Source organism: Cydia splendana, chromosome 1 (assembly GCF_910591565.1).
Source record: "Cydia splendana chromosome 1, ilCydSple1.2, whole genome shotgun sequence".
NCBI lineage: Eukaryota > Metazoa > Arthropoda > Insecta > Lepidoptera > Tortricidae > Cydia > Cydia splendana.
In genome coordinates, this window is record NC_085960.1 from 12,485,884 (window position 1) to 12,511,456 (window position 25,573).

At 41.6% G+C, this 25,573-nt stretch overlaps 2 protein-coding genes across 6 annotated transcripts; one reads left to right on the forward strand and one right to left on the reverse strand.

Moving 5' to 3' along the window:
• Nucleotides 1-901: 901 nt before the first annotated feature.
• LOC134790787 (skin secretory protein xP2) lies at nt 902-8,054 on the reverse strand. 5 transcript variants are annotated; one of them, XM_063761742.1, is made up of 3 exons: nt 7,941-8,054; nt 2,227-2,403; nt 902-1,869 (listed from the first exon to the last, which is right to left on the reverse strand). In XM_063761742.1, the coding sequence occupies exons 2-3, from the start codon at nt 2,381-2,383 to the stop codon at nt 1,655-1,657; spliced, it is 372 nt and encodes a 123-aa protein (XP_063617812.1). In that variant the 5' UTR covers nt 2,384-2,403; nt 7,941-8,054; the 3' UTR covers nt 902-1,654. The 5 variants fall into 5 exon arrangements, with proteins under 5 accessions (XP_063617812.1, XP_063617803.1, XP_063617795.1 ...); XM_063761733.1 differs by having other exon boundaries at nt 7,945-8,045; XM_063761725.1 differs by lacking the exon at nt 7,941-8,054 and adding an exon at nt 7,812-7,940.
• A 2,374-nt stretch (nt 8,055-10,428) lies between these two features.
• Nucleotides 10,429-25,321, forward strand: LOC134796437 (gamma-taxilin). The gene is made up of 9 exons (XM_063768634.1): nt 10,429-10,587; nt 11,407-11,630; nt 13,937-14,057; nt 15,969-16,166; nt 16,660-16,844; nt 17,327-17,426; nt 18,687-18,860; nt 19,918-20,046; nt 23,207-25,321. The coding sequence occupies exons 1-9, from the start codon at nt 10,519-10,521 to the stop codon at nt 23,693-23,695; spliced, it is 1,689 nt and encodes a 562-aa protein (XP_063624704.1). The 5' UTR covers nt 10,429-10,518; the 3' UTR covers nt 23,696-25,321.
• Nucleotides 25,322-25,573: the final 252 nt, after the last annotated feature.

The window sequence follows — 25,573 nt, forward strand, 5'->3', positions numbered from 1 at the left end:
TCATAGCGCTGCCGGCCTAGCCAAGGTTACAATCGCTATCGCTTCGACAACGAAAAGGTTTATGTCTCTCTATCGTTCTTCCTTATTAGTTATTAGTGCGACAGTGACAGTTGCGTTTCGATCGCTACGGAGCGTTAGCGATTGGCATCTTGGCTACGCGGCCTGATTTGTAAAAAGTAGAATGGAACCCTCGAAAGAAAACATTAACCTTTTCGCCGCCGTATCCAACACAAAAGCTGTTACTCGGACGCCACGTCACCGAAGTATCAAAACTGAAATTGAACTTTATGCATGTGCACGTAGGTCTATGTTGCTCTGTGGTATGTGACGGATTAATCCGTCTTTGGCATTGGACCTACGGTGCGGATATATCTGTTATTGGCATCACAAAGGTTAACATTCGATGCCATTGTATTCGTATAAAGTTCATGAGCTGCTTTAGTCGTCAGGATGCGGTAGACTTCAAAAGGCGCTGGACAATAGCACCTTGGCATTTTTTTTACCAACTGTTTTAGGGTTCTGTACCCAAAGGGTAAAAACGGGACCCTATTACTAAGACTGCGCTGTCCGTCCGTCTGCCTGTCACCAGGCTTCTCATGAACCGTGATAGTTAGGCAGTTGAAATTTTCACAGATGTATTTCCGTTGCCGCTATAACCACAAATATTAAAAACAGAATATAATAAATATTTAAGTGGGGCTCCCAAACAACAAACGTGATTTTTTTTACCGTTTTTTGTGTAATGGTACGGAACCCTTCGTGCGCGAGTCCGACTCGCACTTGGCCGGTTTTAGTAATTGACTTACTTTGAACTTAGACTCACTCCGAACATGCTAAGTTTGTATCAACTACCGAGGCAGATTATACGTAGCAGGTGTTAGAAACTACTAAAACAAAAATGTGTTTTAATGGTGTTTTAATTCATATAAAAATACAATTATAATTATCAATATACATAATCGCATTCTTTGCCGTAGGCCATTATTAATAAAACTAAATGCAAAAGATCGTAACCTTTAAGTACAACATTATGTCAACGTGGAGGCACAAGTCAGTCAGAGCCAAACAAGCTCTCAACCTACAACACTAAAATAGAGAAACAACTAGGGCTCCATACCAAGCATAAAGATCAGACTTGTCATCTCTGTAAGAAAATGGGGAATGTTTTTCAAACAGCTCTCAAGGAGCTCTATTTTTTTTTTTATTAGTATGGTACAGAACCCGGTGTAAACATTACAAATACATTTTTGGCCAATAAAAGTTAAAATTATCAAAAATTTTGTGACAAGAAGTTAATCTAATAGAGAGTTGGCTAGCAAAGTTTTGCTTTGACAAAAGCTCAAAATGCAGTGGTTAAATATAGAATAATCTCCTAAAATAATACTAGTACCGAAAGTTACATGTTCAGTAAAAATAGAATTTGCATTCTGCGAGGATTAAACAAGTACCAATGCAACACCGGCTTACTTTAAGCAAATACGCTAAGAAAACTAACATGGGACCAGAACGACTCCACTCCAAACAAAACAACCGAAAATCTTAGCTTTTCGTAACAAAGGCACGTTTGACAAATAGGCTAAATAGAAAAAATTAGTATCACTGGTCCCAGCGAGAATACATTAACGCCACGAAACCAAGCTATGGGTATCCAGTTTTACCAGAGCCCGGAGGAGAAGCCGCCCGGGGGCACGCGGACACGCTTCGGAGGCTCCGGGGCCGGCTGGGCCGCCGCCACGGGCTCCGGCTTCGCTGGCTCGGAGGCCGGCGCTTCAGTCTTGGGTTGAGCTTCGGGAGTTGGGGCTGGCGCTGGAGTTTCTTGCCCATTCTGAGCCGGAGCGTTGCCATTATGGGGCTGATGCTCGCCAAGAGCTGAAAACGTCGAAAGGAATTTGAACATACATGAACTTTCTGGATTGAGCCGTGGTGCGGTTCAAACGCTGCACGACTCGATGCAAGACATCATTTATGGGTGTAAATGATGTCTTGCATCTTGCTCAATCTTAGAACTCAGTGGCATTAGTATTTTTGTTACAAATAAATTTTTACATACAATTAAATGGTTTTGTAATCACGCTCCGCGATTGTTGCGCCATTTAGGGCCCTGGCTAAATTGGTTCTTCAATACTTATGCTATAGAATTTCTAATTTAGCAAGAACCCTAAATGGCGTAACAATCCTTGTGGTGACTGTACAGTACTCGTAATATTTAAAGAATTAAGAACTTACATGTTGCATATGCAGCGGCAGGATTCTGGCGACGGCCACGCGGCGGCTCCGGGTCCCCTCCGAAAATGTCAGTATGTCCGCCGCCCGGGGGGCGGAGCACCCTGCTGGATGCACGGTTGTCGTCACCGAGGCCAACGTTGAACGGTACTGAAGTCATTGTGTTATTTGGATATGTATCTGGAAAGATAAAAGGAGTTTTATGAACAAAATAGATCCGTTGGCACAAGAAAATTAAAAATAAATATTTGCTCTAATTTTTCTGCTAAAGATAGTATTTTATGACTTTTACATGCATTTACAATTTAGGCCAAAACATATCATTAAAAAAATAAAAATCAAGTCGTTTTAATTTCTTATCTTGAACTAAACCGACTTTAATTTCGTATTTGCCATGAGTACATTGTTGTGCCGTGCTCGATAAATCAGAACAACGATCTACCAAAAAAGGAACTCAAACAAGGTGAAAAAACCTTGAACAGAAAAACTATATTAAAAAACTCATAATCTGTGGACATACAGCGCCTGTACAATTGCCTTCAATTATATCTTACACAACGAAGGCTGCAATACGAGCGTCTCACATATTTTATTTCTTATATTCGTACAAGGAATCAAGGAATATTTGACAATGAGAAAAGCTTCAAATAGTAGTTTTTTAAGGTTCCGTACTTAAAGGGTAAAAACGGGACCCTATTACTAAAGGGGCCCACTGATTAACAGTCGGCCGGACGGAATCGGCCTGTCAGTTAGAACAAAAAGTTGACAGTTCCGAACAACTGACAGGCAGATACCATCCGGCGGACTGTTAATCAGTGGACCCCTTTAGACTCCACTGGCCGTCCGTCTGTCTGTCTGTCACCAGGCTGTATCTCATGAACCGTGATAGCTAGACAGTTGAAATTTTCACAGATGATGTATTTCTGTTGCCGCTATAACAACAATTACTAAAAAGTACGGAACCCTCGGTGGGCGAGTCCGACTCGCACTTGTGCGGTTTCTTTTAACATTTTAGACGAACTCATGGAGAGTCATCGTCCTCTCATCATCCACGTTTAAAGCACACAATAGAAGTACAACCTTGCTACAAAGAAAATCTAAGAAGTCCCATCAAATTGGTGGAATCTAGTATTGTTGAAACATAAGTACAGGAAATTCAAGTTATAATTTATTTTAAGCACGTAATAAAAGGCTTAATCCGTTTAATGACGCACCGTCACGGTTGAGATCTAGTTTACGACAATACCACGTTTTGTTTGTATGTTTACACGAACAAGCTGATTAAAATTAGTCCTTCTCCGTGCTTAAAGTAAAATACTTCTATTTCTAATATTTCTATATTTCCATCATGTTGAAAACATACATTTTGATTTTGTTGATAAAACTATGCGCATTACTTGGTCATTACAGTGACCAGGTTATGGTTATTACGGTGTAATGGCTCTTATATCGACCCGTCATATTTTTGTGCTACTTCTCTATAGTTTTGGACACATCGATCCACTAATGTTAGTAGCTAATGAGTCTCACCCATTTTACGCCACTGTAAGTCACCCCCGACTGACAACAATCGAGTCTAAATAAAAAAGAGAGATCCCACTTAATTTATTCCACCAGATCTTAACGTCATAGGAACTGTTAAAGATTTAGATTCTGAAACAATGCTCGGAAAAAAAAAATTGGTACATAGTCTCAATCTCAGTATAAAAAGTACTGAGGCTAACTAAAGTAGCAATAGTAAATACGAATGTTTTCGAGAAAATACGATGGGAAAGGATTCCTCGCTACATCTATAAGGCTCTTTAGATCTACGATTGTGGCTCTTCAAACCCTCTAATACCTACAATATTAACAAAATTTGCAGCTCTGTTATTCCTAACTGGTGATTTCTACTATTATTGGTAGTTTCAAATATTTTCTGACTCTTGCGCTAATTGAACTAATTAACTCAATATGTACCTAGCCTAGCTAAATCGACTTTACCTATAATCTTAATTCGATGTACCTAATAAGCCCTCAAGGGCCAATAATGAAGACATCTGGCCTCCTTATTAATGTTGCGCGTATGATTAAAAAGCTGTATGTATTAGTACTTCAAATACATCTTCGTCTAAATTCGTTTAGTATAGGTAGCCAACTACCCATCCTTATGCCCACTTGGCAAGCCGGCGTTTGAAAACATGTGCTGAGAATGGTGAAACTATGCGACGGCATCGTTTGAATTAACATGAATTAATCTGAACAGAAAGCTCATTCATTATCATGATAATTGTGTCGCCATATCTCAAGGAATAATGGGTGCATTGTATTACTTGCTATAATGGAATATATTTGAATACAGAATATATTTTTATTTGCATAGTTCACAAGGCTTAATTAAGAGAGAATATTTGTATTAGAAATATTTTCATAGACCTTCTTCACGAAAGCTCAACTTGTAAAATAATAAGCTATAAAAAAACAAACAGTTCAAAATGGACGCTCGAGTTGATGGATCGTTCAATAAAGGGGCGCATATGTTGGCTACGTACCTATAGGTAGTTATATTTTCCATCTACTATTAAAAAGGCCTATTCCGTTGTCATATGGACCAATACATTTATTAGGATGGTACACTAGTATTTTTGTAACATACAGAATTGAAAAATAATAACAGTGAGAACCGTGTAAATTCTCACGGTAAGTTTATCATATGTGACAATCTTCAACAACACAGCCCAGAAAGTAGGTAAATAATTTTGCTCAACCTCAAAGATCTATTTTCGCTAATAAATAAAATCGATTCACTGATTCAAACAGTCACTTTTCTCATTACAGTAGGTATACTATGACTAATTCAAAATGACGTAAGAACTAATGTTGTTTTTATTGCGCTTTGTGACTAAGACGATAAGGTTTGTTATAGTTCGATATGCTTTACGATTTGCAAATAAAGATATTCAATCCTTGTCGGCCTAATCAACCGGAATAGTTACTAGTTAGCTGATCTATGAAATCACATTGACATTTCGATGTTCAACTATTAGATATGTGCAATTTCTGAAACATACATTTATTAGATTTCCCTACAGTATAATAGTGATAAGTTCTAAAAGTTAATATTAGATTAAAACAGAGTTTTCGAAATCGTATGTTGATGTAGAGTAGATTGATATAGAAAAACGCATTTAACTGATTTGCAAGACCGAATTGATCCAATAAGAGCACCGCGAACAGTTTTGTGCGGTGCTCTAAAAATCCATCCGTTCGGTAACCGTGTCCGTTTAGTTTAGTACCTACCTATAAGAGAAGATTAAGGATATCAGGAAGCAATCTACTTATGTTAGATGTAGGTATACCTATCTTCATAAGTACTCAATTATGGAATGGAATGTATTTATAAAAACTGTCCGCATAAGTCCAACCACAAGGTCCACAAGGTAATGCATACCGTAAGGAAATACATTGGAATAATAATGCTCGATTTGTTTGCTAATATGGGCAACCTAACTATACAGCTGTAATATACCTATTTGTCCACAATATGGGTAGATTGCGTGCGCACGGTTGGAGGCCAATTTTATAGCACAATTAGTCGACGTTAAGGAGGAATATTGAACTGATAAACGCCAAACGTGGGTTTTAATATACGGGGTCGCCATGCCCTACCCAGTGTATTCAAAGAGGGTCATGTAAAAAAATTTGGTACTGAAATATTTCATCATCCAAATCTTTTGAAATTGTTATTAATAATTATACATAGTAACAATTAAAGCAGAAATTGAAAATTCCAATTGTCTACCTAATATGGTTCATGTGACATAGTCTGCTGCACAACAGTAGAGGTGGAGTCATACCTAGTTCCATTTGTCACCCTTTAGCAATTGAAATTACTATTATTGTCCACAAACCACTGTTATAACATTGAAATCTATTGATATTTATCACTTATTAATATTACAAAATTTTAAATGGCCCAAAAAAGCTAACAACAGAGAGGAATGGAAGAAGCTGGAAGAGGCGTATGTGTCACAGGACACGCTGGACACTAAATCAAGAAAAATGATGGTTGATAAAACTTATAAACAATGATGTGAAGTTTAGTTTCCAGCAATAAAGGCTATAATAAAAAATAATAATAAAGATTACAAAATTCCTAGTTGAGAATGATGCCTGATGCCTCTATCTATCTTTTAGTTTTGGGTAAAACCCCCATAGAAATTATGGGAAAACCCTCTGCACCCCTTATTGTAGCAGTTTAAATAATTGATCAGAATGCTACTGCATGACTTGTTGCAACAACCAAGTTATTATTAGGCATTTCAAGTGAGACCTTTGTGCATCAGTAAAATATGCTCGACAATGGATAAAATTAAAGCTACACAGTAGTGAACAAGGGCTAAGGGCTTTTACTTTATACAATAAAATAATTTAAAAACAATCAAAGTTTATTTATACAAACTAGTTGTAGTCCTGTGTTACATTATAAGTTTGATTCTTAAATCCATTAGAAAACTAAAATCACACTATACCTAATATAGAATATATTATAAACTATATTAGAAACTTTTAATTTTAAGTACTATAGTAGATCATTGCCATATTCATCTTTGCTTATATTTTAAGCAGGTATGGAATGTCTCCAGAATTCAGAAAGTTGAATGACCCTAACAGTAATCACACAAATGTACAACAACTAAGTTCATAAATAACACACTATTTTATCAGTTAGGGTCAAGCTGGTGGGCGCCGCAATTCCACCCATTTTAACTGTAAAATTAATATAATTTTATCAGATAAAGTAGACACTGAAGTGAAAGAGCAGAGTTGTTATTGAATCCAGCTTTCAATAACCTTTATCTCCTTTATCCACAACTTGAGCCTGCTTTAACAAATCCATTGTTAACTACTATCATCCATTTATTAAAAAGATAACTCGAGGTATCCTGTTATTCATAAAATTAATTTTTATCAATCAATAGATAGTGATGTACATAAACTACATGATAGAACTGATTTGGCAACCTTAATATAGGTTTATGTAAATTTATGTTCTTAAATGGGTTCTAGAATAGAATCTAATTTATTTAAAGGAAATGTGACACTGATAACAAAATACATGTATTAGTAGGTATGTTATAAAATAAACCAGCAATACTTTTTGCATCCATATAGATAATAAAACGAACTAAACAGGAAAATCGTTATTATAGTAAAATGTCATGACCACACCACGCATCCAACTATGCATGTACCTTGTGAGCCAATAAAGAACATAATGGTGAAAGTTAGCAATTATAATGTAATTTTATACACATAACTGTAGTTCATCAATCTATCACAGAGACAGCCGGTCATGCGGGACTACTAACGGTGTCCTCTTTGTTCGACCGCGCCATGCCTCGCAGTCCGTTACGACTACCAGGCACTAGAAATGCCCGATATTAACAGGATATATTTAGCAAATAACCCATATAACACAATCAGACAGCATAAAATCATCCTCCTACGACAACAGGGCGCATTGACCTTTACGAAATCTTGAAAAATAACGGACTGATATTCAACGTTTTCTGCAGATGGTTTGATATGAAAAAGAACCAAAAAACTTACCTAAGAGTAGATGGCACAGTGAAAATATATTCAAAACAGGTCACCGCAAATACAAATTCGGGAATTATAGAAATATATTACTGAGAAATAGCGTTAGTAACGATTTTTATCAAAGCAAAGATTACTCACCACCACCACTCGATTTCGTTCTTTTTGAAGGAATGCGTTTGAGAGAAAGAGAAAGATGGACGTTCTTCTAAAATGTTGCAAGTCTCTAAATCAATTTACTACCACTGAAATCAATTTACTACCATTGATAAGGCCTCTCCAAACGTTTAGTCGTTTACAATAATAATAGTAATAATAATATATTTAATAAATCGTCTTCGCGACGGCAGTTTCAGGGGCCCATCTAGTGCGCGGCAAGTCACCACCTGCCTCGATAACTTGTGTGAACATTGTTATGGCAGGTGTCCGTACGTCTTTGTAATAACCCAGTCTCATAGTCCACCCAAACTTCAATCCATAGACCGGTATACTGTTCTCTTTTTCTACAATAGTCCCAATGCCTGCTGAGACCGGTTCATGGGTGTCTATTGTAGCACCTGTGAACGGGTTCCAGCAGGCGTTCTACATGACATAAAAGCTCTCCAAGGGGCCTCTACGTGTTGGATCTGTGTCCCCACGCAAGCCTATCAAAAAGCTGGGATTATAGGCCCGTGATATCCAAGGAGATACAAATAATATATTTAATAATAATAGTCTGTCAAACAACTTCAACATTTTATAAATTTGCTGCTTTTTTTCTACTGACGGAAATGGCTTGACAAACTAGCCGGTCAAACAACTTTATCAGTAGAAAAAGGCGCGAAATTCAAATTTTATTCTATGGAACGTTGGCCCTACAGTTTTTAAATTTGCCGCTCTTTTCTTGGCTTGTCAAACTATATCGACCCAACAGAGTGAGAAGGAGAGTTAGATAGAACTAGACAACTTATGGCAGCCGACATGTAGAAAGTGTTATTATTGTAGAGCAAACGAGTTTCCGTTTCATGTAGTTCTTTATATTTGTATTATAGCATAATGCGGCTGGATTGGGATAAATTAAACTTCACAGAAGGGAGTGAAAAATCAGTGTCACTGTAATAAAATAGTAAGAGTTTTTTTTGGTATAGAAAGTTAAGCCCGGTCCAGACTGGATGATCAAATCGAGCGATTTGATCAGAAAAGAAATTGGCGTCAATCTCCAATCTAAGCACCAATTTCAGATTTATATTCGAGCCCTGTAAATTAAAAAAAAGCCCCCAAACAAAATTAGGTACTAGCTGTACTAGCGTCACAAATTGGAATTTGCGACCGCACCTTCATTTTATCTTTAATATCGGTCGTAGTTGGCGAGACAAATTATCGTTTGCAATGCGAATGCAATGCGCCTCCTGATTTGAATGCAGTGCCTTGTGCCGTATTTAATTATGGAGATGTTCACAAAGGCCAGGAATAAAAGTAGTAACAGATTATCGCACCGGATCGCGACCTTGGTGCGGTGTGGCGCATTTATCGATAGTGTGTAAGCTTCAATCGCACATAATTATTATTAATAGCGGTGTGGTGGGCATGCACGTAGCACCAACTGACAGGTAAAAGCAGGCTGAAAGGTAGATAATAATACTGGTGCGCTCTGCACCAATTTCCCTAGTGTGTAAGCTGCATCGCACTGATTGACAGCTGTCATTTTCAAATTATGACAGTGGACGGCAATGTAGCCAGTCGATGAAATAACAAAAATGCGGATGCAGTGCTTTAAAAAACACAGATTATTTTAGATTTTCATGGGAAAAGGTGCATTATATTACCTTACGCCCCTCATCTACTTCTAAAAAAGTGGAACCACATTAATTTAAATTAAATCTTAAAGGATTCCATTGCAAAAATTCATTGAAAAACACGGAAATATGAGACACTTGGCAACACTAGCGCACGTGTGCGGCAGTCTGTAAAGGCCCCAGTACACAATGGGCCATTGCCGGCCACTCCACGGGCACTCCACTCCACAGCCATGCGGTAGAATGAGATAGCAATATCACTTGCTCCCTCTAACGCATAAATGCGTCCCTTGGAATGGCCGGCGATGGCCCATTATGTACTGGGGCCTTAAGCTACGTACCGTTTTGACGGTTCGGTGCGATAGTGTGTAAGCCCACGCCAGTACGAGCTATTCCTAGAACCGCTCCAAGGTCGCGGTGCGGTGCGATAGTCTGTTACGGCCTTTAGGGGCGCATTCCTCTTTTTCTACTACGTTAGAAAAAACATCAAACGTTGGCAACCCAATAGATATAACCGAAAAAAACTGGATTATTCTGGATATTTTGAGATGTCATAATTTAATTAAGAATTTATTTATTTTAAAAAGGATATCTAGAAAAGGACTTAATTTGATTAAATTTAACATATATTCGCCTCTGTATTTATATTTTTTCCTTACCTTTTCTTATCTGTTTAATGACCGCGCCACAGATACATCAGCAATCAGTCATTTGACTAATTGTCAGATGTCTAAGAGTCTATTGTCGCTCTTTATTTTTTACATTGATTACATTTCAATTTCAACTTTATTGTGTTGGATTTAAGTTTAGTTCAGTTTAAAACTATACACTGACTTGACGCCAAAGTGAACGTACTCTGCATTTACAGTATTAATTTCGTTCGTTTGGTATTGTTGTTTGACGAATAACCAAGAGTTTTTGAAATTAAATAATTATAAATATGGAAGCTGCCGCAGAAGAGATAGTAAAAGATAGCACTGATATTGAACAACAAGAAAAAAATGGCGAAGTAAGTATACGTTTTTATTTTATATCTGATTTATAAATAGAATGCGATCGAATGTCGGTAAAATACTTTTCTATATTCATAGGAATTTGGTTCTTGCAATATTTTATATCGCTTCTGTTAATTAATACATCCATCACGAGAGCTTTTAGCTATTTATTGTTGCATATTTGTCACGAAATTAGACCTAAAAACAGGTAAAACAGTTAACCTAAAACTCGCCTGGCATGATGCCAGAATAGGGAATGTTTATGATATTTCTGTTCGGAAGCACGTTCCGCGCTTTCTTCTTTTATGGTTGACGACAACTTGATGCCAAGTTGTCCTGGACACTGCATTGTGTAACCAGATTGTTGCTATGGATGTAATGTGAATCCTGTATTATAGATTTAATTATGATTGTGGAATGCTTATCAAGTGAAACATCCTAGCAGGGTTTTGTATGATAGCCATGAACTTATCAATAATTTAATATATTGTTCTGGATTGTAAGGAAAGGACACATTTGGAAATATCTCTCTAAACTCATGCCTGCAGCATTGCTTTTATGTATGCCAGGCTTAAGCCTATATTTATTTTTTTAAGCTTATATTTGCTATTGTGAGTGTGGGATAAAGATTTCAAGAGTCTTATAATAAACAAGCTTTTAAAGGAATTGGGTTTTATGTATGCTCATCATAAACTCTTTCTTTTGGTTAAAGTTAAGAGCCTTTGTAAAGCAATTAAATTCCTGTTACTGATTAGCAATTTCATTTTTTAGCCGAAAACGATAAATAACTGTTTATTCTGTCATCCAATTTAAAATACTATCACTTATTTCAGGAAAAGGCTCCTACACCATCCATTCCTTCCATCCAAGACCCACCAAAGAAGTCAAAGAAGGAAGACCGCAACAAAAAGGATGATAAAAATGTGGAACAGTTCATGAAATCACTGAACTCTGTGCCAAGTCTGGAGGAAAAACTGTCTCTGGTCTGCAAGAAATATGTGCAGACTGCTGATGATAATAAGAAACTGCAGTTTTATATCAAGCAGTCTGATAAGCGGTAGGTGCAATCCATAAGTAAGGCTTCTTTTAACACAAACACATTAGGTTGAGCTGGAGCGAGGCCAGAAGGGTCACTGAAGATAGGAAGGCGTGGTGCGAGCTTGTAAAGGGCATTTTCACCTCTGGGGTGCCATAGGACAACAACAACAACATTAGGTGCAGTCAGTTACAACACAATACAAAACCTCTTTATTGCACAGCCTCAAAATATATATACAAAAGAACAGCTAATCAGTGATCTCTTCCACACAACCTTAACCTTTTCGACGCCGTGTCAAATACAAAAGCTGTCACTCGAATGCCACGTCACCGAAGTGTCAAAACTGAAATTGAACTTTATGCATATGCACATAGGTGTATGTTGCTCTGTGGTCTGTGACCGATTAATCGGCCTTTGGTGTTGCACCTGCTGTGTGGATATATCGGTCATTGGCGTCCAAAAGGTTAATGTCTGTCTTACCATCATGTCCAAACTTGTGGAGAGGTCAACTGTGCACAGTACGAGGGGCGTTCAATAAAAAGTGAGAATGAGCATGTTATATACAACTTTTATTAAATGTTATTTTATTTTTCGACATAGTCACCTTTTAGCATAATACACTTAGTATATCTTTTTTCTAAACTTATAATTCCATTTCTAAAAAAGGTTTTATCTTGAGTACTTAAAAAATCTTGTACTGCAGCGACTACCGCGTCGTCGTCTTCAAATTTCTTGCCTCTTAGGTATTCCTTCAATCTCGGAAATAGGTAGAAATCACTAGGGGCGAGGTCTAGTGAATACGGAGGATGCTTAAGGATATCGAACCCAGCATCACATATTGCAGCTATTGCAACGGCGGACTTGTGTGCCGGTGCATTGTCCTGATGGAACAACACACTTTTCGAGAGTTTACCTCGCCGTTTTTCACGGATCTCATTGCGCAATGTTGCTATTTGTTTGGCATATAAAGTGCCCGTAATAGTGGCTCCATGCTCGAGATACTCAATCATTACGACCCCTTTACCATCCCAAAAACAGAGCCCATGACCTTACCGGCAGATGGGCCCACCTTGAATTTCTTCGGAGTTGGAGATGATGGCCTTTTCCATGTCATAGACTGCAGTTTCGTTTCAGGGTCGTAATGATGGAGCCATGTTTCGTCCATTATTATAAATCGCGCCAAAAAAAAGTTCCCGGTCTTGCTGTATCAGGTCCAAAGCTTCCTGACAAATCTCGACTGTAGTTTGTTTTTGCGTGTCAGTAAGCATTCTGGGTACCCAACGCGCTGATACCTTTTTCATACCCAAGCGTTCATGTAAAATATTATGCACGCTCCCCGTTGAAATCTTTACATTTTCAGCAATAAAACGAACCGTGACACGACGATCCGAACCGAACTAAGTTTTCGACTTTTTTCACAGTTACTGCTGTAGTAGGGCGTCCGGAGCGGGGGTCATCCATGGTCGATGTTCTTCCACGTCTAAATTCGGCGCACCAACGTGTGACTGTCGAATACGGAGGAGCATTAGACCTTAAAGTGTCCCGTAAATCTAAATTGACTGGGTCCGTAGAAAAAAATTTCAAACACAAGTATTCGATAACGGCGCGCAGTTAAATTTTCTCCATTTTCGCTAACGTACTCAATAGCATCGCAAAGAAATCGCCGTATTTTTTTTTTAAACAAAAAACAGCTAGTTTTTTTTTTCATGGCAATCAGCTAGGTAGATTAGCTTTACTGGCCAGTATTTACTTTTCTAATATTTAAAGTGTTTGCATCTCATTCTCATTATATATTGAACGCCCCTCGTATTTAGGCAAATAATAATTATATCAATGAGGATGTATGTAGTAATTTTAAATAATTAAATGCATGTTCTAGTGTCCAACCAGAATTCTAAAGCAAAGGACCTGTTTCAGCCATTGATGACTCTCTACTACACATATACTGTTCTGACAGCTTACTCTAAATTAATGACTAAATGTGGTTTAGGACAAAAACTTAAAACCTCAATATTCTTAATAAACTTGTTTTTTTTCTATGTCCTTTTTAATATTTATTTAAATTTATAAGGGTGAGAATATTTATTCAGACATAATTACTAAGACTAATGTTGATGTGTCACACTTACCAATCCGTTTCTTTATGGTTAAGGCTTAGAATGCACTGCAATTAATTACTTGGGCGCACTGCAAATAATGAAGCATGGCGTACGTTACACTTTTTGCAGTTCTGAAACCGCAAAAAAAATAATCACAGTGTGTTCTAAGCTTAATAGTAACAAGGATTCAGAAAGATACACCTACAATTTTGTTTCGGCCTCCAGGTATGCTATCTTGTTGAAAGAAAAAGAGCAATTGCAACATGAATTCAACAAGACTATCCTCGTCAAGTCCAAGTTGGAGAGCCTCTGTCGTGAGCTGCAGAAACAGAACAAGGCCATCAAGGTAATCAACTATGTTCTGCTCTTGTGACATTTTCCGGCAAAAGGTACCACCACATGCCAGCTGTTTATTATGTTGATTTCTAATGCAGTTGTTATGCCAGTAGCGCCTTATTGATAATTTACAATCAAAAATATTCACTAGCTATTATATAAAATGCATTCCATTAATTAATTGCATGTTTATAATGACTTTTTCACCTCAGCAGCTCGAACAAGGGTACTTTGCTTCTTAAAAACAGTGAGCAAAATGCGGTTTTGCTCACTGAGTAATTTTGTCTCACTCAGTGAGCAAAATCGCATTTTGCTCACTAAGTGTCTCACTCAGTGAGCAAAATCGCATTTTGCTCACGGAGTGAGACAAAATGACATTCAAGTGACCTTTATAGTCAAATGTCATTTCAACAAGTTCGATATGTGGGTTCTATTATCTCTGTCCCTCTAGGTATGTTCTCACTGCTTAGGGTGAAAAATTTTGTGTACTACACGAGATCAAAGTTATTTACATCTCGTGCGCTTTTGAATCCCTTACTACGCTCAAGATTCTAAATTAGATTCACTCGCTACGCTCGTGAATCTATTATAGAATCTTTCGCTTGCACGGGACTCAAAATAAGCACTCGAAGAAATATCAAACTTTGATCTCTTGTTGTACAAATAACTATTTTCCAAGCATGTGGCAAACAATCAATATGACCTTTTGTAGAGTTTGTTTATAAGTCATGGTATACAGTAGAAGTACCGTTACTAATATTTTATGCTTGATAACAAGTGATAAGTCTAACAAGGTGGAATTCGGTATGTAATTCCAAATGCTTCAGAATGTCAGGTGATTTCAAAAATTACTTCTTCTTCTTCCTCGTTCCCTCAATGCTGAGGACCGCGACCACATGCAACATGTCTCCATTGATTGCGGTCATAAGCCAAGTGGACTGCACGGTGCAGGCTGCCGCCACTCGTCTTCTTCATGGTGTCATCTCTTACGAGCCCCACCTTGAGCGCGTTTGCCATTAATTCGCCCCAAGATGATACACTTCTCCATATCATGCATTGGTGATCTCATAATGTGTCCGAAAAACCTAAGGGGTCGTTCATAGCATGCTTTGGAGAGCCGTTATTAGTTGCCGATGTTAGTTCTTCTAGCTGTCCAAGGTATACGCAGCAGTCTTCGCCAACACCACATTTCAAAAGCGTCAATCTTAGCAACATCACAGCTTTTCAGGCTCCAAGTTTCGGCACCGTACATAAATATCGAGAAGACAAGAGCTCGAACCAATCGCACCTTAGTCGTACGTCGAATACCTCTATTCCTCCAGATCTTGTCAAGGTTTGCCATAGCACTCTTAGCCATACCAGCTCTACGGCGTATTTCGTCAGTGCTGCCACCGTCGCAGGTTATTAACGACCCAAGATACACAAACTCGCTGACTTTTTCGTACTGGCGGAGTACGTCGGTAACTGGATGTATATTTGCCCTATCCACTACCATTATTTTAGTTTTAGAATGGTTTATCTTAAGGCCCAGCTTAGCGCTCTCATCCTCAATTCGCTTCAAAAGAGCCGCCATTTCCACTTCACTAGACGCAACTACTGTAGTATCTGCATACCTGAGGTTACTTACAATAATTCCATCATATTAGGTTGTACTAGGTGTAGGAATATCCGTAAGCGAGGGAAGTTGTAGACCGTAAATTAACGCCGTTCCTACTAATTTGTTTCGAGTAGCTAAAAGTTAAGATCATTGGTGTTAGAAATTTTTATTTGGTACAGCCCTAAAATCCATTAAAACTCGTATTAGGCAATATATTAGGTGCTTTTATACTTAACTATCGTTAATAGAGGAGACAACTATTTATTTTCAATGTGTTTGTAACCCAAGTACAGAAGTTAAACCATATTTAATTAACGTCAACAGGAAGAGTCCCTGCTAAAGATCCGTGAAGAGGAGGAACGTCGGAAGGAGACTCAAGCCAAGTTCCAGAACACGCTGACCGAGATCACCACTCTCCTGCAGCAGAATAATGAGAAGAACGCCAAGTTGAGAGACGACAACATCAGCATGAGCGAGAAATTCAAGAGTGTGGTGCAGCAGTACCAGCTGAGGGAACAGCAGGTAAAATGATGTCTTTTAGTGTTTCAATGCCAAATTTGGTAAAACAGTTGAGAATTGAGTCTGTCTATGTTAACTTTGCACCGACTTAAACAGATCAAAGTGTGAGAATGTCATGTAGAACATCATATAATCATAGACATTTGACATTACCGATGACATTCCACACTTGGTTGTTGCAAATGCCATGCAAAGTTATATGGTCTTGGTCGGACTCCCTTATTGTCTTGCCTGATCTTTTGTCACACGTTTTTCTCAGTGACCAGCCAAGTATCCAAAATTGCGAAAAAATATGTCGAAATTTATGAAAGAGTAAATTTAATTAAGATTTTGGAAGTTGATAATTTTACCAAGCCAAACACATTTTGAGTTAATAACACGATGTTAGCCATTCGTTTGTATCATCACATAATCATTCTATCTCGACTTGATTACAAAACCGAATATAATGAAAATGTGAACTAATATAACAATATTCTTTGTCATTAAATTCTAGGTGGAAAAAATGGGGAAGCAAATGGCGCTAGAGTCCCAGCTGTCCGACGCTAAACTTCAGAAAGCAGCCTTAGAGCACCAGGCAGAGAAAGAGAGGCTGCTAGCAGAGATGGAACACCTGAAGGTCACGGTGGCTCAGTGCACGGCCAAGATTATGGAACTGCAGGGGACGGAGACTGCTTTGAGGTATTTTTTTTTAAATATCTGAATACTCACTGACAGACTTTGATTTGTGCCTTATACTAACACAAAAAAATACACCTCTTTTTTGGCAGTCGTGTAAAAATGCAAATGTCTCGGTTGTAGTAGTTATAGAACTTAATCTGAGAATGATTCTATGCATTACATAACCATAAATGAGGATAAACACGCAAAAAAGAACGCAGATAGCGGTACAATCGTTTAAAAAAAAACATCGCTTTGTAACACAAAACACATGCGAAATTCAAATCCAAAGAATCATTAACCATATACTAGGTACAGACTTTTTTGGTTCCAAGACATTTGGGACCAGGTTGGAACTATTATAATCTGCGAGCTTTTATTGAACTCATTATGCTCAAGGCAAAGATTATAAATATTATAAAATCTGTAATCTAAGAATAAAACTTACAATTAATTGGCTGACAAATAGTGTGTGCAAATTTTAATACTTATTGGCGCTGCAGGGGTCAACTTGGCGTGTACACGGACAAGTACGACGAGTTCCAGAATGCCCTAGTGAAAAGCAACCAGGTGTTCGGAGGGTTCAAGGAACAGATGGAGAAGGTGAGGGTTTTGCATGTTCCTTTTTCCAAATACATATATGAAAATGCATGCAATGAAAAATCTTTAAGTTTGGTTGGTTCGAATTTGAAAGTGTTCATTAACACATTCGACACCGCGTACCCGACTCTCGGGCATTCGTAAACTTTACTCAGATGCCGGCATACCCGCTAGTCGGGCAAGAGCTATAAACCTACACGCGACGCCGAAGTGCCCGACAGGCGGGCAAGCATTGCATCTTCACTACCTCAGGGCTGCCACTGCCACTAACAGAAAAAATTGTAAGTCTTCTGATTATTATGTAGTCGAAAAGTTGGTACAGTTGATTATTATATTTTATTACTTCACTTTGTATTTTTATTTACTTTACCTAATGCGATTAAAAATAAAAATTCTTATTACTTGGTTACGTGAAATTGCATACACGGGTATGTATCAATAGGAGTTAGAATTAGGAGAAGAACAAAACGGGGAGCCTAAACAGATGAGACAGCAGATTTAATTTTATCCACGTACTTATACGAAAGTTACTTGGCACAGCCCTGAGCGTCCGCCGCTTGCCCGACTAGCGGGTTCGCGGCGTGCGGCATTGAGTTGCACGTCGTTGCCCGACTAGCGAGTACTGTCGGTTTCTGGGGTATTGTTTGAAATTTTGCCTGGTTGCGAAAGTGTTAAAGGAGTTACACTAAAAAGATTTTCACAGTAATATGAACATAAAAATAAAATAAATGCTAGTTTTTTGTTGAGACTTGTTGTTTCAGTATGATTTATTTATGTTAAGAACGCCACATGTTGAAACAAGTTATGATTGTTCTCAAAATACCAAGAATAACAATAGATTGGAGCTCACAGTTAGTTAGAATGTGGATTACGTAACGCAATGGAAATGTTTTTACCTATATGATGTCGCCGCGATTGTTTCCATCTCTCACATCGCCAGTGTCTTGAGTAAAGAATTGATTTGATACAGACATACCCTTATTCATAAACGCGCTACAAACCTCAATTAGCTAATAATCGTTTGTCCTTATCTGTCATTTTCACTTATGTATTTGTAAGAAAGGGATGAAACATAATTGAACTAAATCAGGCCCGTTAAGTTTTATGAATAAGGGATTGCTTTTATGATCTAGCTAGGGGATGGAGCCGTTAATTAAGGCCAAAAATGCCCGATTGGGAGACACTATTATCCTTAACATCATCGTGGTAACATGAGAAACAATATCTATTTCGATTATTTAAATAGCTTCCGTTTTATTACAGATGTCAAAGAAAATCAAGAAGCTAGAGAAGGAATCCCTGTCATGGAAAAAACGCTGGGAGACATCACAAACAGCACTGTTGGACATGTGCGGCGAGCGGCAGGCGAGCGAGGAGCGCGCCGCGGCCGCCAGTCGGCAGCTGCAGCACATGCAGAGCCTGTGTCGCACGCTGCAGGTCCGTATTCATTTGCATTTCTCCTTTTTTCTTTGTGTACACTAATCTTTAGGCTTGTCTGACATCTCGTGCGGCAAGAAGCCTCGAAATGGACGCTCTCCGACAACAGCTCATGCGGCGGCCGCCATTTTGAACTATGAAAACTGGCCGCCTCGAGGCTGCGCGCCGCACGTCGCGAAAAGTTTAAATATTGCTTTGCCGCCCGGGGTTGGTCCGAAGTAAGCAATTATTATTTTTATTAATGGCAGGTGCTTCTGGTCGCTAGTGACTGCCGCTAAAAAGACTTGTTGAAAGATGGTAACGCTGGCAGCGAATATAATGTGTAGTAGTTGAAACTGTCCCAGTCAGCAACGAGCGAATTCGCCCTAGGGTCACCGACCTCTATCACCGTAAAAAAGTACGCTAAATATTATTGTATTAGTTTCATCGGTATCTGATGAAGGACTTTCATCAGTCCCTCTATTGTGGTCCCTAAGAGCTTCTCTTACGTCGGATGCCCAGAAGGAACATCCAATATTACCACTAATTTCTAACTGTTGCTTGCGTTACTGTATTGCAGCTATCCTGTAAATACCCGCAAAAACCAGGTTCTGTTGAGATATCAAAGGAATAAAAAAACCGGGCAAGTGCGAGTCGGACTCGCGCACGAAGGGTTCCGTACCATAATGCAAAAAAAAAAACAAAAAAAAAAGCAAAAAAAAAAACGGTCACCCATCCAAATACTGACCACTCCCGACGTTGCTTAACTTTGGTCAAAAATCACGTTTGTTGTATGGGAGCCCCATTTAAATCTTTATTTTATTCTGTTTTTAGTATTTGTTGTTATAGCGGCAACAGAAATACATCATCTGTGAAAATTTCAACTGTCTAGCTATCACGGTTCGTGAGATACAGCCTGGTGACAGACGGACGGACGGACGGACGGACGGACGGACGGACGGACGGACGGACGGACGGACAGCGAAGTCTTAGTAATAGGGTCCCGTTTTACCCTTTGGGTACGGAACCCTAAAAAGCGGAATGGACTGGCCATTGATAACGATCGTATTGTATTCAGGCGGAGCGCACGACGCTGCTGGGCTCGCTGAAGGAGCACAACATCGAGCGGCCGCCGCTGCCCACGCCGCCACCCGCGCCGCCCGCGCCGCAGCCGGCGCCAGCGCCCAGCAAGCAGAGCAACGACAAGGTATGCTCACTGAGTGCAGGCGGCCATGTTGACCCGCCTCGCTATCCGCACAATATAGCAAGATGCTGCTGGGCTCGCTGAAGGAGCACAACATCGAGCGGCCGCCGCTGCCCACGCCGCCACCCGCGCCGCCCGCGCCGCAGCCGGCGCCAGCGCCCAGCAAGCAGAGCAACGACAAGGTATGCTCACTGAGTGCAGGCGGCCATGTTGACCCGCCTCGCTATCCGCACAATATAGCAAGATGCTGCTGGGCTCGCTGAAGGAGCACAACATCGAGCGGCCGCCGCTGCCCACGCCGCCACCCGCGCCGCCCGCGCCGCAGCCGGCGCCAGCGCCCAGCAAGCAGAGCAACGACAAGGTATGCTCACTGAGTGCAGGCGGCCATGTTGACCCGCCTCGCTATCCGCACAATATAGCAAGATGCTGCTGGGCTCGCTGAAGGAGCACAACATCGAGCGGCCGCCGCTGCCCACGCCGCCACCCGCGCCGCCCGCGCCGCAGCCGGCGCCAGCGCCCAGCAAGCAGAGCAACGACAAGGTATGCTCACTGAGTGCAGGCGGCCATGTTGACCCGCCTCGCTATCCGCACAATATAGCAAGATGCTGCTGGGCTCGCTGAAGGAGCACAACATCGAGCGGCCGCCGCTGCCCACGCCGCCACCCGCGCCGCCCGCGCCGCAGCCGGCGCCAGCGCCCAGCAAGCAGAGCAACGACAAGGTATGCTCACTGAGTGCAGGCGGCCATGTTGACCCGCCTCGCTATCCGCACAATATAGCAAGATGCTGCTGGGCTCGCTGAAGGAGCACAACATCGAGCGGCCGCCGCTGCCCACGCCGCCACCCGCGCCGCCCGCGCCGCAGCCGGCGCCAGCGCCCAGCAAGCAGAGCAACGACAAGGTATGCTCACTGAGTGCAGGCGGCCATGTTGACCCGCCTCGCTATCCGCACAATATAGCAAGATGCTGCTGGGCTCGCTGAAGGAGCACAACATCGAGCGGCCGCCGCTGCCCACGCCGCCACCCGCGCCGCCCGCGCCGCAGCCGGCGCCAGCGCCCAGCAAGCAGAGCAACGACAAGGTATGCTCACTGAGTGCAGGCGGCCATGTTGACCCGCCTCGCTATCCGCACAATATAGCAAGATGCTGCTGGGCTCGCTGAAGGAGCACAACATCGAGCGGCCGCCGCTGCCCACGCCGCCACCCGCGCCGCCCGCGCCGCAGCCGGCGCCAGCGCCCAGCAAGCAGAGCAACGACAAGGTATGCTCACTGAGTGCAGGCGGCCATGTTGACCCGCCTCGCTATCCGCACAATATAGCAAGATGCTGCTGGGCTCGCTGAAGGAGCACAACATCGAGCGGCCGCCGCTGCCCACGCCGCCACCCGCGCCGCCCGCGCCGCAGCCGGCGCCAGCGCCCAGCAAGCAGAGCAACGACAAGGTATGCTCACTGAGTGCAGGCGGCCATGTTGACCCGCCTCGCTATCCGCACAATATAGCAAGATGCTGCTGGGCTCGCTGAAGGAGCACAACATCGAGCGGCCGCCGCTGCCCACGCCGCCACCCGCGCCGCCCGCGCCGCAGCCGGCGCCAGCGCCCAGCAAGCAGAGCAACGACAAGGTATGCTCACTGAGTGCAGGCGGCCATGTTGACCCGCCTCGCTATCCGCACAATATAGCAAGATGCTGCTGGGCTCGCTGAAGGAGCACAACATCGAGCGGCCGCCGCTGCCCACGCCGCCACCCGCGCCGCCCGCGCCGCAGCCGGCGCCAGCGCCCAGCAAGCAGAGCAACGACAAGGTATGCTCACTGAGTGCAGGCGGCCATGTTGACCCGCCTCGCTATCCGCACAATATAGCAAGATGCTGCTGGGCTCGCTGAAGGAGCACAACATCGAGCGGCCGCCGCTGCCCACGCCGCCACCCGCGCCGCCCGCGCCGCAGCCGGCGCCAGCGCCCAGCAAGCAGAGCAACGACAAGGTATGCTCACTGAGTGCAGGCGGCCATGTTGACCCGCCTCGCTATCCGCACAATATAGCAAGATGCTGCTGGGCTCGCTGAAGGAGCACAACATCGAGCGGCCGCCGCTGCCCACGCCGCCACCCGCGCCGCCCGCGCCGCAGCCGGCGCCAGCGCCCAGCAAGCAGAGCAACGACAAGGTATGCTCACTGAGTGCAGGCGGCCATGTTGACCCGCCTCGCTATCCGCACAATATAGCAAGATGCTGCTGGGCTCGCTGAAGGAGCACAACATCGAGCGGCCGCCGCTGCCCACGCCGCCACCCGCGCCGCCCGCGCCGCAGCCGGCGCCAGCGCCCAGCAAGCAGAGCAACGACAAGGTATGCTCACTGAGTGCAGGCGGCCATGTTGACCCGCCTCGCTATCCGCACAATATAGCAAGATGCTGCTGGGCTCGCTGAAGGAGCGCAACATCGAGCGGCCGCCGCTGCCCACGCCGCCACCCGCGCCGCCCGCGCCGCAGCCGGCGCCAGCGCCCAGCAAGCAGAGCAACGACAAGGTATGCTCACTGAGTGCAGGCGGCCATGTTGACCCGCCTCGCTATCCGCACAATATAGCAAGATGCTGCTGGGCTCGCTGAAGGACAACAGCGAGCGGCAGTTGGCGCTTCGCTTATGTATGACTCGTTCGTAACATTCTGTTGTCCTGTTGTAACATGAAAGGATTGACTGCCGGTGGGATATGTAGCTAACTCTAGCGCGATTAGAAGAATAATGTTAATTTGCGTTTGAGACCAAGATTTAATTGTGATAGTAAATGTGCCTGGAAAAATGGTCCGGTTCTGTTTTTTCTTTTCATTCGTGCCTGAGTGCTGACGCTAATCTCAACTTACGCGCACAAACTGTCAAAACATAATTATAACATCCGTACACAGCAAAACCTTGTCTGATTTTGACTGATGTCTGATATTTGTCTGTAATGAAAACGGATTAAACAACAAAAAACAACTTGCTGAAATTAATTACATCTCGGGCAAGTATACTGTTGAGATAAATGAAACATTAAATTTATACTATTTAAAGAGATTGTTCATGTAAATTGATAATATCAGTGTAGTTAGAAAAGATCTTGTTTTAGACACTAATCAATTATTTAATTGATTATATGTGGGCTAACCTTTTGCGGGGTCTTAATGTTTTATATGTGTTTTAAGGTCGACAAAATGGCGGCAAATTGTGCACAACTTCGCCAGAGCCTCGTGCATCTCCAGAGCCAATTGAACACCCTCACAAACAACAAGAACGGCGTCAAGGAAGACGCGCCCAAAGCAGACAAACCCAAGAAACAGAAATCTAAAAAGAAAGCGGAAAAACAGTCACAGGAGGCGACAAATTCTATAGAAGTCACTGAAGAACCAGTTAGAGATGATAATAAAGAAACATCAGAAGAACCCACGACCAATGAAGATTCAATCCAAAACGACATAGATAGCTTAGAAGAAAAAATAGACGAGAAAGCCATGGAAACTCTAATCCAAGCTATAAGCAATGCTAACATAAATCTACACGATTTATCAGTAGATGAAAATAACGAGCAAGTGGACATTGAAAAGGTAATAGATGGTTCACACAATGAAATCGCCAACACATCGAATGATGAGGTGTCACATATAACCGAAGTGAAACCTATATCGAGTGCGTAATCCAAACAACGTGTAGTTTACGAACACAATTTGGGAGGAGTGATCAGTGTTGTGTAATTTAATTTTTTCTTTAATCAGGTGCTGATTCATAAATGGTTTTTGATGCCTATTTTAAGCATCTTACTGTGAGGTTTCAGAAAGCATAGGACAACTGGCGATCTGGCCCACAATCCCAGCCCGTTGTTCTATACTTACTGCAACGAGTTTCAGATCTTATAATGACTGCACATTTACCAAAATTGGCCTTGGTCACTAACATTATGGGTGTCTATTATTTCTTCATCATTCATGCAATGGACATAAATTATTGTTTAGCGTAAAAGGCCTCTTATCTGTCAAAATCAAGGTATTATTTTATTATACGTTTGTTATGGAAATGACAAGATTCTATTCGAATGTCGTCTTTAGGTCCTGATACAGCCAGATTTCACGAATCTCGCTAGTTCATGGTTATAAATGTAAGGTAAGTCAATAAAAGCTTAGCTTAGACCAAGGCTTATTTTTTACGTGTTGAAAATTCAGCAAGCAAATTGTAATATTACAGTACTTAATTGGACACGTGTTTAGTTAAATCTGGAAAGGCAAACTGGTGACTTTTATTCATTCAAATTCTAATATGAGATCTTGATAGACACCAGTTTTGTACAAACATCCTAAAGAATTTGATAGCGCTAAAATTGAATGAAGGAAACTACTCTTAACCATGCCAATAATTTGTAAACGACGCATATTTTTCCGATTTAGCTAGACCATGCGTCGAATAGTGCGCAATACGGTGCACATCTTAGATTTTTGTGTGATTAGTTAGGTTATTAGTTATCTACAACTCAAAAGTATTTGATTCAAAAGTGCCTATAACGTCTCTAGTCAGGATATCGGTATTCTACCATGTACAGATTAAATAATACATTTTGACAATTTGACAAACAATGCATATAGAAATGCCCATTAGAAGACCTTATTACTCTGTAATAAGGCAACGAAGTGGTAAATATATTCCTAAGAGGTCTTCCTAAAGGTGGTTCTATCTGTGGAGTAAGTGTTTTGTGTGCTACCAGTGCTATATCAGTATTCAATAAAATTCAATTAAAGGCTATAATATATGGTTTATGACCAAATGATGCTTCACGTTGATTCGTGGTAGGTCACATTTTTCCCTATGAAATTATGCGTCCGTTTTTTACTACTACGGCTAGGTACACACGGCGTTAATTTTGCTGTCACTACGGTTATTATTATTTGTTTGTCTTTTCCACATACTGGGACCATGGGGTCCCGGACTTTTGGGAGGCGTGCGTGGGGCCTAAGCCAACAGCGCAGAGGCCCTTTAAGACAGTTTAATCTAAAAGCAAGGGATTATTATTAGTCCTCCCTCTCTTTCTTCCATGCGTCTCGTTCTATGGCAATATTAGGCCAATCTTTCCGAAAGACGTCAAGATCGTGCCGCCATCTCCTTCTAGGTCTGCCGTGACGCCGCACTATGTTTGGTGTCCAGTCGGTATTCGATAAAATCCCGTATATAGTATACGGGAATAATTAACGCCGTGTGGCATTTGACGGTTTGTCACATCGTAGATAATCAGATGAGAAAGAGGTTTGGCAGTATTGTCAACTGCATTGTCTCATAGAGTCTGTGCGGAAAGAGAAGAGTCGTGGAATGTATGGGACCCAATACATTCCACGACTCTTCTCTTTCCGCACAGACTCTACTGTTCATTCGAGTAGTCACATGTGCCTAGAAAACACTATGCATTTTCACTGACAAGCACATTTTAGTGCCAAATGTTCTGAGAACTTCGGGGATACAAATTAATATTAAACGTATATTGATACCTCTGTCTAGTCCAGGGATCGTCAAACTTTTGAAAAGATACGCCA

Coding starts and splice junctions, on each gene's coding strand:
- LOC134790787 (XM_063761742.1), bottom strand. CDS start 2,383: ATGACTTCAGTACCGTTCAACGTTGGCCTCGGTGACGACAACCGTGCA. Junction 1,870..2,226: donor TGCCGCTGCATATGCAACAT/GTAAGTTCTTAA, acceptor CGACGTTTTCAG/CTCTTGGCGAGCATCAGCCC.
- LOC134796437 (XM_063768634.1), top strand. CDS start 10,519: ATGGAAGCTGCCGCAGAAGAGATAGTAAAAGATAGCACTGATATTGAA. Junction 14,058..15,968: donor AACAGAACAAGGCCATCAAG/GTAATCAACTAT, acceptor TAACGTCAACAG/GAAGAGTCCCTGCTAAAGAT. Junction 17,427..18,686: donor TCAAGGAACAGATGGAGAAG/GTGAGGGTTTTG, acceptor GTTTTATTACAG/ATGTCAAAGAAAATCAAGAA.